This window comes from Phalacrocorax aristotelis, chromosome 10 (genome assembly GCF_949628215.1).
Source record: "Phalacrocorax aristotelis chromosome 10, bGulAri2.1, whole genome shotgun sequence".
Taxonomy (NCBI): Eukaryota; Metazoa; Chordata; class Aves; order Suliformes; family Phalacrocoracidae; genus Phalacrocorax; species Phalacrocorax aristotelis.
Window position 1 is genome coordinate 21,211,953 of NC_134285.1, and position 15,867 is coordinate 21,227,819.

At 39.3% G+C, this 15,867-nt stretch overlaps 1 protein-coding gene across 2 annotated transcripts in view; it reads right to left on the minus strand.

The window, feature by feature from the left end:
• Positions 1-15,707, minus strand: part of UBR1 (ubiquitin protein ligase E3 component n-recognin 1) — a 77,919-nt gene extending 62,212 nt beyond the window's left edge. For both annotated transcript variants that reach the window (XM_075105682.1, XM_075105681.1), the window contains exons 1-3: positions 15,550-15,707; positions 3,527-3,783; positions 1,378-1,456 (exon numbers count right to left, since the gene is read on the minus strand). In XM_075105682.1, the coding sequence (XP_074961783.1) occupies positions 1,378-1,456; positions 3,527-3,783; positions 15,550-15,633 (420 nt within the window). In that variant the 5' untranslated portion in view covers positions 15,634-15,707. The remainder of the gene's footprint in view (positions 1-1,377; positions 1,457-3,526; positions 3,784-15,549) is intronic.
• Between the last annotated feature and the right edge of the window lie 160 nt (positions 15,708-15,867).

Consider the following 15,867-nt stretch of genomic DNA (forward strand, 5'->3'; position numbering starts at 1 on the left):
AACAGCAAAAAATCTTTATTCTTTAGATTGCATCTTTAAAATGGAAATGCAGAAAGTCTGCTCCCATCCGACTACCTATTTCCATGGCCTATGTTTTGCCTGAAGAAGTTACTGAAAAACAGGGAAAGGACATCAGCTTCTCAGCCCAGCTGTGATTCCACATTGCTCTGTAATCATTATTGTCAATATCCCTGGTTCTCATCTTACCTCCCTGTAAACTGTACGTGTGCACCCATGTATATATTGAAGTTACATTTGCATTATCCACATAGTTTTGTACATATTTGAATCAATATTTACAATGCATTTTCAGATCAGTATACAAAGACTTACGCAGAGGGACAGAATATTATCTTTTAGTCCCAGTTAATTTTGAGATTGCTAGGACCTTCTTCCTAACTGCGTCTCAATGAAACATAACCTCTTTAAAGGGGATTTATGACCAATTGATAATACAAGTAAGTCTTCAGTGGACATCATGTCAATGAATAGAAGGAACAGCTGCAAAAAAATCTAGCCCACATTTTGGTCATGAAAGATAATTAAACTGAATACATAATGTTTCTGTACATTTTCTTGCCTCTTGCAGCAGAGTTAAACAAGTTTTAAAAATGACACTTATATATTGGTTTCCATTTCTGCTTCCAAGTCTGTTGAAATCACAGAGCTCTCAGTGAAGAGGGCAAGCAAAAAAGGGGGCCTGGGAAGGATGGAGTAGATGACAATTTAGGCAGTGAGTTAGCGAAGAATTATGTAAAAGATCCTTTTTTAATTAAAGCATGGGAATCTCTCAAAGATAACAGATTTGGCTCAAAGAGAATCAAACAGATATCAGAAAGAGATGATCCAGTTCTAGAAGAACCTCCTCAATAAAAATTGATGCTTAACATTTGTTTTAACTTTATCATAGTCCACACTAAGCACAAAGTAGTTTATGCAAATGTAAGTGGAGAAACAGAGTTGAACTACAGAGACTGCATCAGTGACTTAAGTGCTGAAGTAATGGCCCTTGTATACACACACTCACTTTAAATTTCCAAACAATACTGACTAGGATTCAGAACAGGACTGTCATTTTCAGTCACAGCTTTTTGCTCCGACATACACTTCTGTGATATTGGCAAAGAGAATAACAATGTGTACATTCATAGACACTCCTTTATCCTTTGGTTCTTGAATTAGAAAATTACTGTTCTTAAAACAGGTTCTACATAACTCTCACTCACATTTCTAACTAATTAAGAAATCCCAGGGGTTTTTTCTTTAAAAATAAAAATGGCTAATGGTTTATATACAACTTACCATATCCTCAAAAAAAAAAAAAAAAAATCTTCTTTGAAGCTAAAAATACAATTTCATAATGTAAGATTCTCCTACCTTGTACCGGTGGTTCTTGTGAATGCTATTCTGGAAGCAGTCCATACAGAGTACACATGTTGGATCAACTGCACAGTCTCTGCAACAAAAATGGTAATTAGAAAACTTTCTAAAACAAACATAGGGAATTTTCTTGCACAAGAGAAAATGCTGCTTTAAAAAAAAATTGAGATTAACAACAGATTCAAATTATAAAAACACTGACTACTCCACATGCTTGAAGCATGTACTTGAACCTGTTATATCAGATTCTATCAGAAACATGCTTGATTTCCACTTTCAAACTTGTTGCTAACATATTTATGTTTTTGCTAAGAATAAGCAGCTATTAAAAACCATGACAACTCTGAAGTAACCTTTATTATTGTTTCCAGCAACTGTAGCCAGTTTGCTAATGAAACTTTTGCTACACTTCTGCTAGGTTATGTTGCTAACTTTTAAAACAGTTGGAAGTTACAATCTAAAGAAATTATTTCTTTAAGTTATTAAATGAGCCAAAGAATATATACTTTGAATTTAAACTTCAACAGTTTCAGTCATGCACTCAAATACCTGAAAATCCAGACTTACACTCATGGGCAATCTATTTCAATTTTTTTTTCTATGCTCCACATACATATGCTTTTTTATATTGCCTTTTTTCCCCTAAAACACAGTCATTCTTTTCTTTAAACGCTTTACATTCTATGCAAAATGTGGATGACAGGTGTTTAATGACAACCATCGTTCAACATCTATTGTACTGTAAGCCTCCTTTACAATACAGCTAAAACAGTATGGTAATTCTGATTACAGAATGAATTTCCTTTCAAACCTTTATGTCATAATCATCATTACAATACTTAAATACTTCGCTAACATTCATTTATTACCATAAATCTACTGCAAGGTGAGTGTAAAGAATGAAAAATTAAGCCAGAAGTGCCTGCTAGATTTTAATGCCCAATTCAATACATTTAGATTTAAACATTTCAGAGAATCTATTACTTTTCGCATTTTAGAAGCCTAAAGCAAACATATATTTAGCTTCAGTTGCAGCAGTAGGTACAGTATTTTGAATAAATACTTCCACATTTTTGCAAGACAGCACCTCAAAAAAGTTAAAAAAGAGAAATATAGCTTTGTCTTTTTGCCTGCTATCATACAAGAATACTGCAGAGGTAGGAACAGAATTATTCCTGTTATAGCAGCACTAAACTGCCTTGACCATCCTTTTCCTTTGTACAATCCAGTGTTGCATTCACTAGACACTTTCTAGCAAACATACATGGACCTCTTCAAAGACCATTCTCCTTTCATACACAATGCTAACTTATTCCTAGAAAAAGCTGAAGAGTATGTGATTGATTAAAACCTTACCGTGTAATTCATAAGTAAAGTCTACAGAGAGCTTTCATTTTGACACTTCCTAAATTTTAAGGGCTGGACTTTTTAGCCATAATAATATTCTTAATCTTTAATATTCTTTTGGTGTTTCTGATGAAATTTTCTAGGCTTTTAAAATAAACTGAAAACTACAATAACCTATGACAATATTATCATATTAATAGTCATTAATTGCCAGCACAGTTGCAATCTTTATAGACAACACAAACCTCTGGCTTCTTAATATTATTATTATTCATACTATTCATATTAATTATTTGTATTAATATGAAATAATAAAATTAATTTTATCAAATCAACAGGCTGCCATCTTTAATATACTCCAGGATGAGAAAGAAGGTGAAAAAACAATCACTGGTCACACTGCTATTGCTTATGCAAAGGACTGATGATGCTTAGAAGTGCTGGATTCTGGTTCAGACTTTGAAAGGGCAAGTACTGGACAGTGCACAGATTTTTATGCCTGTTCTCCCCCAATTTGGGTACAGACCCCATACTCATAGAGTCTTTTTAACCAATGGCTTTCAGTACCTTTAGCATCCTTTCCATTTCCTTCCCCCTTTCTCTGCCAGAGCCTGCTTTTCATATGCAATTTTCCTCACTCTAAAGAAGTTTGATGTGTGAAGCAAATGCCACTGTCAGTTAAGCAGAGACCTACCATGACAGAAGCAATGACTATTTAGCTACACAACTGATTTTATTAAACCACTTTGATGCATTATGTCACCCAGGAACACTCATGATAGCATACCTTCATTCTTACCTGCAAGAGTATGTTGTCTCCCCTCCTTTGAACACCTTCCCACAGAGCTGGGAGGTTCCACTGTGTTGTAGTTTCTCCAGGAACATATCTGGGTCTTCCCCAAACAAATAACATTCCAGGGGATATAATATTGCTGCCTGGACCATTTCTTCTTGTTTCTCCAGCAAGGGGTCCATTTCAGCTGAGTAAATATTTGGCACATGTTTTGCCAAGCACTGCAAAAACGTAGCTTGGAAGTTGAATCTTTCATCACACCACTGCAAGAAAAAGTACACCCATGAATAAACATAAATGAATCAATAAATATAAAGAAAATAGGATTAAGCACTTCTACTGTGAATCCGGAATTCTTTTCCGCATCCGAAGTCAGTTCTGTCAGCAATAAAACCCAAGAAGCCATGGTTTCCCAAGGATTCATTTGCTTTTTTCCTTCCAGTACCCACCACAGTAACCTCTGTTCCCTTGAAGTCTTCTGCTAAAACACTCTGAGGCAAGAGCTGGAAAGTGCTATGCCTCTGTAGAGCAACCTGTGCACTAATTCATTCTAAACTACATGCTTGCCAACAGGCCGGCCAATACACAAATCTTAATGTCTGTCCAGCTGCTGACAAATGCAAAAAGCAGCAGCAGGTATCGCTGTCTTAGCTCGGAAATAAGTTTGGGATACATCCCTTAGTTCGCTGGTAGTCACAAAACATGCAGCAACTTAATGGTCTTTGAAATTGTTACCCTACAGTAAAATCTTGTTGAAACTGGTCATCAGGATTCAACAGTTACCGAGGGAGGAAAAAGCCCAACTGATTATAGAGCTTAATGTCCTTGGGAAACCAGACTAAAATGCAATTTCATATTCACAAGAGAATTAACAAAAGTACTTGTGTTTTGACTTGAGGTTCTTAGTATTCTTGAAGTCCCTAATTCTACTTGCAACTACTCTAGTTCTCTGAGCAGTTCTCTCCAATTGTTCTATTTCTGTCTTTCAAGTCTGAATATTCTTTTTTCTGCACTATTCGCATTATTTAGAAATAACCTTTTGGTTTTCCCCATTGCAAATCAGATAATAACTTCATCTATCAAGGCTCCTAGAGACAACCTCCTTTCATAAACAACCTTGATTTATGGCCAAAAACTTATTTTCACAAGAAAAAGTTACATATGTAACTTCACAAATAGCTCTATAGGGAATTACCTCTAGGCCAGCAAGCAGAGAATGAGCAAAGCAACTGCCAAAGAGTTCTGTTTGATAAGGCTCAAAGTAGCAGACTATTCAACCTTTTTAAAGGATGAAAATGCATATCTTAAGTGAAAGGCAAAAAAACCTGATTTCTAACTTCAAATGAATCAAACCAATGGACTGCCCCCCAAACTGACAGAGATAAGGGATTAAATAATAGATCTACAAGGCTACAACTCCCTAGTTTACTAACTAGAACAGTTCTCCTAAAAAAAGAAATTAATCTGGAACACATGCAGTCCAAAGTGTGGCAATCCTAATACTCAAAGCCAGATCTGTAAACATAATGTAAAAATTGCATATTTGTTTTCTGAAAAACTGTATGTCTACCTAATACAAAGAAGTACAAAAAACTGACTACATACAAAATCTAAACAGAAGAAATAGAAACGAGATACCATGTTGAAACAGCCTAGATTAACAGTAACATTCATTACCCAAAACTAATCTGTTAAAGGAGATTTGTTCCACATTGTAGTCACTCTGAACACTTGCTTTATGGCTTTAATAAGACCCACTACACTTCTAATGTATTTAATTTTAGCCTGAGGCTTCTACTGGTATTTCAGCCATTAATCTTCCTTAGCATTACTCTTAGGTAGTCCATTACTTCATTTACCATGGTGATCCATGAATTCAAAGTTATGGAAGAAAATGCACAGCAGACATTGATGGAAAAGAGAAGCCATGAATACTGTGGTCAAGCAGGAGAGCAAGTTTGTCTTCAAACAGAATATCCTAATTTTTTAAGTGCAGGTTGATCAGTCTAATCAGATTTCTTGAATCACAAAGTGTTCAAACCATCCTTAAATATCTGATAATGAAGATTCATCCATGAACTGAAGGGAACTTCTTGTTTAAATTTCAATTCTAACAAAAATTCTAGATCAAGAACAGATTTATTACTTGAGCAGTAAGCACCACTGTGATCATATCAGTTACAAAAATTTTACCATACACCTGCAATGCATGTAATACATATGCATTCAGTATACATATACAAACATGCACTCAAATATATAGGTATTAATTTATTTTCACATATTCCCAGTGCTAAGGAACAAAAGGAAAAGGAAACAAATTAGCTGACTGCCTTTTTATTTTAAGTTATTCACATTATTCAACTACCCAGCAACATTTTTTTAATAAAAACTATGCTTACCTGGGGCATAAAGACACCAAATTGTAAAAAGCAACTGAAAGTTAAATCCAAATTTATCAAATACTTGCATAATAACACTTAAATAAAAATACCACACTTAGATTGGGGTTACAAAAAAGATATAAAATTGTAAAAGTTACCTGAAAACTAAAATCCATGATCACATGTGTCTATTTTTTATATGTCTGATTTAAGATGAGCGGAAGTAAATTGTTCCTATCATAATTAAACTCCATAATTCAATATTCCTCCTTAAACACATTCCCTCCTGTAACTGGTTTTTAGTTTTTGTCTTAACTATACTGCACTGTGGCTTCAGCAAGTTTCCCTCCCAGTTTAGTTACTGTATTTGTCCAAACAGGGGCAGGGCAGGAGGGGTGGGGGATGTGACCCTTTGGCATGCTCTCTTTCCAAAGCACAAGAGAATCCCGGTCTGCAGCTCTTCTATCTTAATAGTCATGGTCCCAAGAGATGGTGTAAGTTTAGCTTCTGCATTGTTGGAACAGAGTACATGATAGCTTCGAGAAATACAGGGCTAAGCTTTCCTGAAAATCTACCAGAGGTGTAGAATGGGTTCTCACACAGCCTAACTCACAAGCACTTCAAGCATTCCTGTGCAAAGCTTTTAATTCTATTTAGATGTTGTCCAGAGAAGGGAGGACAGGAAGCAGGGAACGAGAGGGAAGAAGGGGAAAGAGAGAACTCTCTCAAGCACGCTGGCTGCCTTCTGGTAAACACACTAAGTTATATCCTCAACCTATACATGACACAGGAAATATCCATTATATTCACAAGAGAAGAAAGAATATTCTTTTCTTTCTAAAAGCTGCACCAGGCTAAACTTCAGACCTATCCCATACCCTCTGTGTCTCCTAAGAGAAGTAATTTATTCCTTGCATCAAAATCCATTTAGTATACTATATTCAACTGCATAAAATTACCCACAAACTATCAAAAATACAGAAGCTGCCAAATAAAGCATATACTTAAGGTTGACGGCCCGATGCTAGCTTGGTCCCCTTGTGCACACATATCAAAATTCAGGTTTGAATACTCTGATTAATACTGTGAGTAGTCCCACCTTCCTTCTACTTACTCAGTCCACCTAAGGACTTACCTGTCAAGTACTCAGTTGCCACAGATATAAAAAAACCATAAATTAATAAATTGTTTGTTTGTCTTTATTGACCATATACTGACTGGTGAAGAGGAAATAAAATACTGTATCATCATCAAGTTCTAACCATCCTATGCACAGGATGAGCTGGGAGTGTAGAAAAGCCTAAGATCTGTGCAAGACAGGGCTTGCACTGCAGCTTTCTGCCCAGCACTGGCACAGGCTGCCCTGAGGGGTCATGGAGTTGCCATCCTTGGACTTATTCAAAAGTCAACTGGACTGGTCCTGGGCAACCTGTTCTAGGTGACCCTGCTTGAGCACAGAGTTTGGGCAGGATGACCTCCAGAGGTCCCTTCCCACCTTAACCATTCTGTGGTTCAAACACCATCAGCAAGAGAAATCTTATTTCTTCCTCAATCTCTATTAATCTTCCAATTTCTACTACAAGCAAGCCTTACAGAACAGTAATTTTCCAAATTTGATTCCACTCAGGAATAAATTTGAAATAGTGTACTGAAAGAGGCAGAGGTCATGAGACAACACAATTAAGATAAAAACATAATGTAACTAAAATACTACTGTTGGTTTGCTCCCCACAGCCCCCTGCCCCCCCTCCCCCCCCCCTCCCCCCAGCACTCACACCGTACTCACTGGGGCCCACAGATGGTAACTAACAGAAAAGAAAGCCCAGAGAAACAGGCCCGAATGCACTCCACTCCAATTGGCACTATTCCACCGGAAAATATTTTGGGGCTGCAAACTGAAAATTACTGAGTTTAGAAAAAAATAACCTCCACATACATTTGGAGTAAATTAAGGCTTCAGAATTCAAATTTGAATTCTGAAATTCCTCAGCTTTGAAAAATCTGCATTAGCAACCTTAATAAAGTTATTTTTATGGGGGTTTTGGTCATTTTGTCATTTTTATTAAAAGTCAGCTGAAGAAACAGTCATGCCATCACATGGACCATATGGACATATGCATGGCCCAGAAATAAGACCACCACAAACAATGACCAGAATGAGCTAAGGGAGTAACATGGCAGCAACACACTACCGCCTTTCCCATGGAGGGAGCAACATTCACACTGTGTCAGTGGGTGTTCCCAGGTATTGAAAACAGCAGGCCAATGTGACAATCCGGAACCTGACACTAGTGAAGAGCATCTGTCAAAGGCATGCATTGTCTCCTTTCTCTTCTTTTACACTCTCTAACCTTCTCCAGCCCAATCTCTTTTCCTCCTTTAATCACGTGTTCCTGTCACATTCTCCTCTTTTAAGATTACAATAATTCTCAAACTGCATGAAAAAGGGAGACAAAGGGAATAAGGAGGAGTTGCAAAGCTATGTTTCTCCAGCGTAAGCAGTGTTGTCAAAAGAGCAGAGACAGCAACCATTTTGTCCAAGACATTTTGATTTGTTCTGTGTAACAAAAGCAGTAACCTGTCATGTTTAATGGCTCTTTCAAAGAATATGACTACAGAAGTGGTACCTCACAATACTGCTTGAGAAAGAATCAATAGGAGATAATCTCTTATCTTGCACGGAAACACATCCTCCTCTGTGGGACCAGACTACTAATATTTCTCCTCATGTGTAAGCATACAGAAATCTTCCCAAAAGTCAGTTCCAACCAAACACGTAGCTTTTCCCACATCTATAAGGACAGTTTGTAGGCTTTTCCCAAACCCTTTAAATAAGCATCAAGTCAGAAAAAGTCAGAGGATGAAGAATTATATTTGCCTGCAAATACTGCTATAAAAAGAGCAAAATATGTCACTGATATATCCAACGTAACTATATCCAATTTTGTTATTCACAAACACATTTATTTGTGAATATTGTAAATAATAAGAGGCAGGAGAGCCAAGTAAGTATATAAGGAAAAAGAAAAAAAGTTAAACTCTCTCGATTCACTTTTCACCTATAGATCAAGCACCAAATAAGATTTCCTCACCATTATGGCAGAATTTCTTTATCATTGCAACAGGTTTATTAGATACAATAAGTCAGCCATTACTTCCATGGCAGTTTTTGATTTACATTCTAAGCACAGTTCTGTTCAAATTCTAGTCTCTTCAAACTCTGTTTGCATTAGGCAATATTATAAAAAGTAGCTCTACTTTAACTGCACTGATTGACACACTGATCTTTTAGTGCAAAAGTGACTGCATAAATTTCAAGACCGTATTTTTAGATATATATATTAATGTAATCAGTGAAAAGAAGGAATATTAATATTTATAAACATTAAATAATAAATTATGAAGGAACAGACACTGCCAGCAGCACAAACTAAAACCTGTACCTGGTCCAATATTCCACTTTAAAGGAGTAGTAAAAAAGCTTAGTTTGTGCATGACAAATCTGTCAAGCGTGAGATGGCAATACCAGCTGCCTGTCAAAACAGCTGGTAGCAACAGGATTTTAGAAGTAACTATATAAAATGCTGGGGACATACTGATTTGAAGCAGGTCCCACTCAGCATAAATACCAAATGCAAAAGGCTGCTCTACTTTACCGCACAGAACAGTTGTTACTAGTTAAAAAGCAATTAGCAGGACAACAGATCCCAGAAAACTTTTATTCTGGCATTGTCTATCCAACTGAGCAACCATAGAAGACATTTTAAAAGGATAAACACGGAGAAGTTCTTTGACAAGTATGCAGAACACTTAAAATTTCTTCAGAAAGGAAACTTCAAAAGATTCCTGAACTCACATTTTCATATAAGGTTCTGCTTTCAAATTTTCAGTTTAATTTTCCCTTCTGTTTATTTTGGTTTAAAATTATCAGTTTTCTAAAGCACTGAAAATAAGATCCAACTGCAGTACAGAACACCTAGGCATTATTTTTAGTAAAAATAGCAAAGAGACAAGGCAATCTATTTCAACCTCAAGGATACATATTCCCCAAAGAAGAGGCTTCAAAAATGAGCACTAGAAAGTAATTAGCATATTTGTTCTTCCCTGCCTTAAATCAAAATGAACTTTTTTAGGAGCATAAATTCTACTATCTCAGGAAGGGCACAGTTCAGGGAGTTGAAATGGAAACGTGCTCTAGATTTTTGTCATATAAGCACTATGTAGCTGTTCATGCTGTGTTTCACATTCTCTGACGAAGTCTAGCCAATGTTTTAGTTGAGAATCTAAGCTTAAAAAACTGACTTAATCACAAAGTATCTGTTTTCTGACATGTCAGTCACATGGCTCCTTTATATAACATAGCTGGGAACCAGTCATGTACCAAACTTTGGTCTGCTCTGGTTATCAGTAATTACACTGAAAGAAGCAAGTTTGGCTTCAAAAGTTATTTTCTCTTGGCACAACATGGGTAGCCTTGTCCTAACAAAACATCAACTCTGACTTGAAGACATAAAGGAAGTGTTTGATCTCTACATTCATTTAAACTCTGGCCCCTAAGCCAAAGCAGGGTGCCAATTCATGTTAAAAGATACTTTAATTATGCAGGTGTTTGCCCACTGGGAATGAGACTCTTAACAACAGCACAGACTACTAAAGCTTTCTCTACAGTAGAATCTATCTTGATTCCACTAGTCTCCAACGACTACCAGTTTAGCTGAACCAGGGCAAACCAGGGACGAACAGAGAAGCAAAAGTAACCACCAGTACCATCCGTCAGTTTTGACTGCTGGACAGCTAAAACTAACAGTCTTCAGGGTAAACCATGCATAAACCCAGACTGTTCAGCCTCTTTGAAACTGCAGGTCAGGTGTCACTTCTAAACCACAGTCATCTCCAAAATCATAAAAGTGCAGCTCCAGTTCACAGGGGTAAGCGCTTGAATGCAAGCAGGTGCCCAAGGAGACATCTCAAGCACAATCGTAGCCTGCAATTCTCTCTCTGCCATGCTGCAGATATCTCTATCGTACTGCCTACCAACTGGACACTCTAGCCTAAATATGCTATGAAATTATCAGGGTACTATTAAGTACCTAGAAGTAATTCCCAAGCCTTTGAGGCATGCAGTCTAAACACCTTTCATGTCCCAAATTTTTTGGTCAAACCTGTGTGAGGTAAATAGCAATGTACAATTAGCATGTCAACACTAGGGGAAATAGCAATTTAGTATCTCATATTAAAGGAAAACAATGTGCAAAATACATATTTTGTGGGGAAAAAAGTTATTCTCCCTAGAAAAATACCAAAATAATCATTTTTGCAGAGTTACTTGTAGTATCCTGTGAAACTTTAAAATCAAACTTTTTATTTAAGTGTGACTATTCATTTGACAGATCCTTTTTCCTTTGTTTCTCTAGAAACAAAATAAAGACTTTGATTCTTTCATTGTTAGATCCTTAACATTCATGCTGTGGTCTCCTACCCTCAAAGAAACAGAGTATCTTTAGCACCAGACTGCACTTCAAAACTTGCAACTACAGTGGATATTTATAAAGAAGTAATTCATTAATTTGGTGTAGTTACGTTTTGGGGGGAAAAAAAACACTAGGTTTTTGTACTAATTCCTGTGTACTCTAACTTGTCTTATCACCACCCAATTTTCCAGTTAATGTTAAGATCCATTGTATACATATTCTAATTCTGCAGCAAATCAACCTGTAATAAAATTCAGGTGAATCTATCTCTATTTAGCACTCACTCAGCATCTCCCAAATGCTCTCTCTTATACACCAAAACCAACCTGTTTATCTCTGGCTTCTCTACTGCTCTGGGATCTGGAAGCCACTTAAACCATTGCATGCTATCAGGAACATCCACTTGCAGCTACGTTCTCCTGGAGCCACGCACCTCCCACACCACTGTAACAGTATTACATCAGAATTACTGCAGCCATAATTTGTGCACTTTATGCAGACTTGATCAAAGATGACAGATACCTTCCCAATCACAGTTCACTCCCACACTAACAAAAGCCACAAAAACTACCAAGTAGTATGAGTAAACATGAAAGCAGACAGGGAAAGAAAAACCACAGGACTGCTCGATGTCATAACAAAATGAAAGCACTTCAATAGAGTGCTAAATATATAAGGATGCAAACAGGACCTTGGCAATGCTCCAGTTACCTGTTGCAACTTAATGGACTCCAATTCTTGGACACTGACACAAGTGTACAGTATACAGTTTTGCTCATAGACTGTTCTAAAAACAGTGGCTTTGTCTATATGTAATTCAGGGCTTATTTACACAGAAGGATACGCTGGTTTACCTAAAGATGAAATTTTAAACTAATTTAGCTTAACATAAACTGATGTAAAATTATAGGGACGCATCATCTGGTCTAAGCAGGTTAATTCAGTTTAGGAGAGGTTAGTTTTAAAACCGGAAGAAGTCACTGCAACTCCAAAATAAAATGCCTGACTGATTAATGAAATCTCAAGAAATAACCAACACATGAATATGACTATCCCCTCCATATTACTACTTCATTACAACACAGCCACAAAAGCAAGGTTCCTCACACGCATTTTCTCAACTATATAATAGCATTGAATGACACAAAACAACATCTGAAATACTTCAGAATACCCAAGTGCCTGTATTGTGTTTTGCTTTCTGAGATTCAAATTAAAAATCAAGTTGTTTTCCCACTTTTAAAGTGAATATCCTAACAATAATGCTTTTCTCTTCTTGTACACCACTGCCCTGCTTATGTATACACTTTTGTATAGGAGTATTGACTGATGAGACGAGATGGAACTTCTGGGGGAAAAAAATTCCCTTTTCTTCACAAATATTACTGAGAAGGTACACATACATCAAAATTTGAAGATTTCGTATAAATTAACATCAAAACCCTTCTTGTATATTCCAGATAGCAGCCACCAAAGCAGACAGAAGCCAAACTGGAATTTGTTTAGAATACAGATGGACAAACAACCAAAGGGCTGGATCCAGCCGGCAAAGCAGGCTTTTATTAGGCCACCGGTAATGCCAGCCAGCCAACTACTAGACCAGCCAGCCAACTACTAGACCAGCCAGCCAACTACTAGACCAGCCAGCCAACTACTAGACCAGCCAAGCAAACCGTGGATGCTGTTGGAAAAGAAAAGAAAGTAAACCTAAGTTTGGTAGACAGGGTTTACTACCAGATCAGTGCCAGCATAGCCCAAATTCAGCCCTCTCTCTTCCAGGGCAGCTCAGCTCAGGAAGCAATACAGCCACTATAGAGAAGCAGAGGGCAGAGATAGGTCTTGACTTCAACTAATGCAGCGTAACGCCAGCTCAGGTATTTCTAACTACAGTGGTCCAACCCAAAGAGTTGAAGTACACCAAAGAAAACACTGAGCTGGGCTGGGTGCAGAAGAGTTTACTACCTGAGTAATCACAACCAGTTTCAGAATCAGGCTTGCTCCTGCAGAATCATTCAGGTAATCCTGCATCATGCATCCAGCGCTCCAGGAAAGTTTTAGTTGTGCAGCCAGATGTGGTACTGTACTGCAACCAACAGCACCCAAAGCCAGAGATAAAAAAAGGAAAGCACGATCCAGTCTGACCGGGTTGGCACTGAAACAGATTTGACAAGTTCAGTAAGGCCAAAGCTCACTCCGTTCAGCCAAGTTGTTTCTGCTCCGTGCTGCCTCAACTTCACAATTCTAGCACCACAGTGAAAGAATGTTCAAAGCAGCTGTGCACAGGGAAAACTCAAGTCAATCAGGATGCATTAGTTCCACCTAACTAGTACCACCTTTAGTGCAGCAGTAAATTGGGTGTACTGTTTCCAGATTACAGCTGTCTCTGGCATCGGTATAGCCAGGTTTACAATCTAACTTCATGAAAGCTATCAGACCCAGCCAAAGCCTGTATCCCTAGCCCCCTTCTTCCCTTAATATAATACCCTCACCTGACACTCCCTGTCAAAACTCCTGCAGTTTGCTTGGATATATGGCAGGCAACACAGCCTGTGTGGCCATCTTAGAATAACAGTAATTCTGGCACAGAGACTCTCAATTAACTGAAACCACATAAAAATTAAGACAACTTAGTGGACCAGCATCAACTTTGAGCAGCTGAGGGTCTCTTCGACAACTTTCCCCGTGCTTTTCACAATACCACTATTACCAGTTTTATGCATTGCCTGGGCTATCTCCGCCTCTTGCATCCCCAAATAATGAAAAGCTAATTGCATTGCTTCGCTGCTGACTGTAACTATTGTCCTCGGTACCTCTCTGACTATATATGGCTCTCAAGAAGTTACCTGACTCAGGTTGCATTTTTTGACACTATAATGCAATCAAATTACATTTCTAATAGTTTAAAATTAAATTGTTTCTAATATAGAAAAAAATCCACACATAGGCCTGTTATGGCCACAGAAATATAATTCACTTTAGAAATGGCTCTGTAGTCACAGACTGCATCCATATGATTTGCAGCTACCCTTACAATTCTCAGGAGAAAGGTAAAACAAATAACAGTTGTTGGCTTAGCATTGCCACCTGCAAGAGAAGTTCCTTAAGTAAACTTCTCCCTATTTATATCTTCCTGCTTTTATTAATGGTGTGTAGTATTGTATAAAAAGTAGCTATTCTATAGGCTTGCCAGTGCCCAACTTTCAAACATCCACAGTCAAGAGTTTCAAAACCATACTATGCATTCAGGTTGTTACAGAAAAATGTAACATAAAACGTAGGGTTTGTGATACACATTCATGCTCCCCTTCTTAAACTGACAGCCTTTGGGATTTAAAGGCCTCTAGCAAAACTGTTTGCAACACAGTAATCTCTTCAGAAGGTTGAGAAGGAAAACACCAAAGGCCCTCACCTTATACCACTAGACCGATGCGACACCAAGTCGCATCACTAAGAGAATATTAAATCGATAAATTAAAGTAATTCACAGAAAAAAAAAAAGATCATTCTATTCAGCAAATAAACAACTGTGTGCTTCTGCATCCTTTCTAAACATCACTATTTGTTGCTTCATTCAGACTCTGCAGAACAACAATCTGTTACTTGGCCTTTCTTATTCCATAGTAAGTCACCATTAATTAAGAAAGGTAAAGGCAGAACAAGGATAAAAGATACATGCATGCACTACAGCGTTTTAGGGACGCAACAGAGTGTTTGAAGCCTTTTAAAGTTTGATCTCGTTTAATTACGTAGAGGTCAAATGAAGACACGGGGCAGGGGGTGGGAGATGCTGCGGGGAGCTGGCGACAAACCGCTCCCCCCGGGCCGCCCGAGCGAGGCTCTCCGGGGCAGAAGTGACGGCCGGCGCCGCAGCCAGCCCAGGCTCCGGGACGGGCGGGGCGGCCGCTCTCCTCCCGCCTCGCCGCGGCCCCACATGCCGCCGCCGCGGCGCCGTCACACCTCAGCAGGTGCCAGCGACAGCGGCCGAGCAACAGCGCGTCCCGCCCCTCCACGGCAGCCCCGCCACACAGGACGCGGCCCCCGCCCTGCCGCCCCTTGGGCGGGGGCCTCCGGTTCCGTCCGCGGCCAATAAAGCTGGACCGAGCGGCGGGATCGCAGGACAGGCGACAACCTAACCGAGGGGTGTAGGGGTAACCGCGCCGGGCTGCAGCCTCACCATGGCTCGCTCCTGGGGCTGCGCGAGGACCCGGCCGCCCGCCTCTCCCGCCGCTCCAGGCCCTCCGCTACCTCCATCCGCCATTTTGAGAGCAAGGGACGCGGCCGGCGACGCCGTCACCCACCCTCCCGCTGCACCGCCCCACCCCGCCTCCTCAGCCCGTTTCCGCCGCCCGCCCTGCGCGCATGCGCTGCGGAGGGTTTTGGGGCGAGGAGGGGCAGGCCGGCGGCGCGGCTGTCCGTGCGCCTTGGCCCGGGGCGGAGGAGGGCTGAGGGCGGGGGACGTACGGCACGTTGGAGGCGAAGCGGGCTTGGGCAG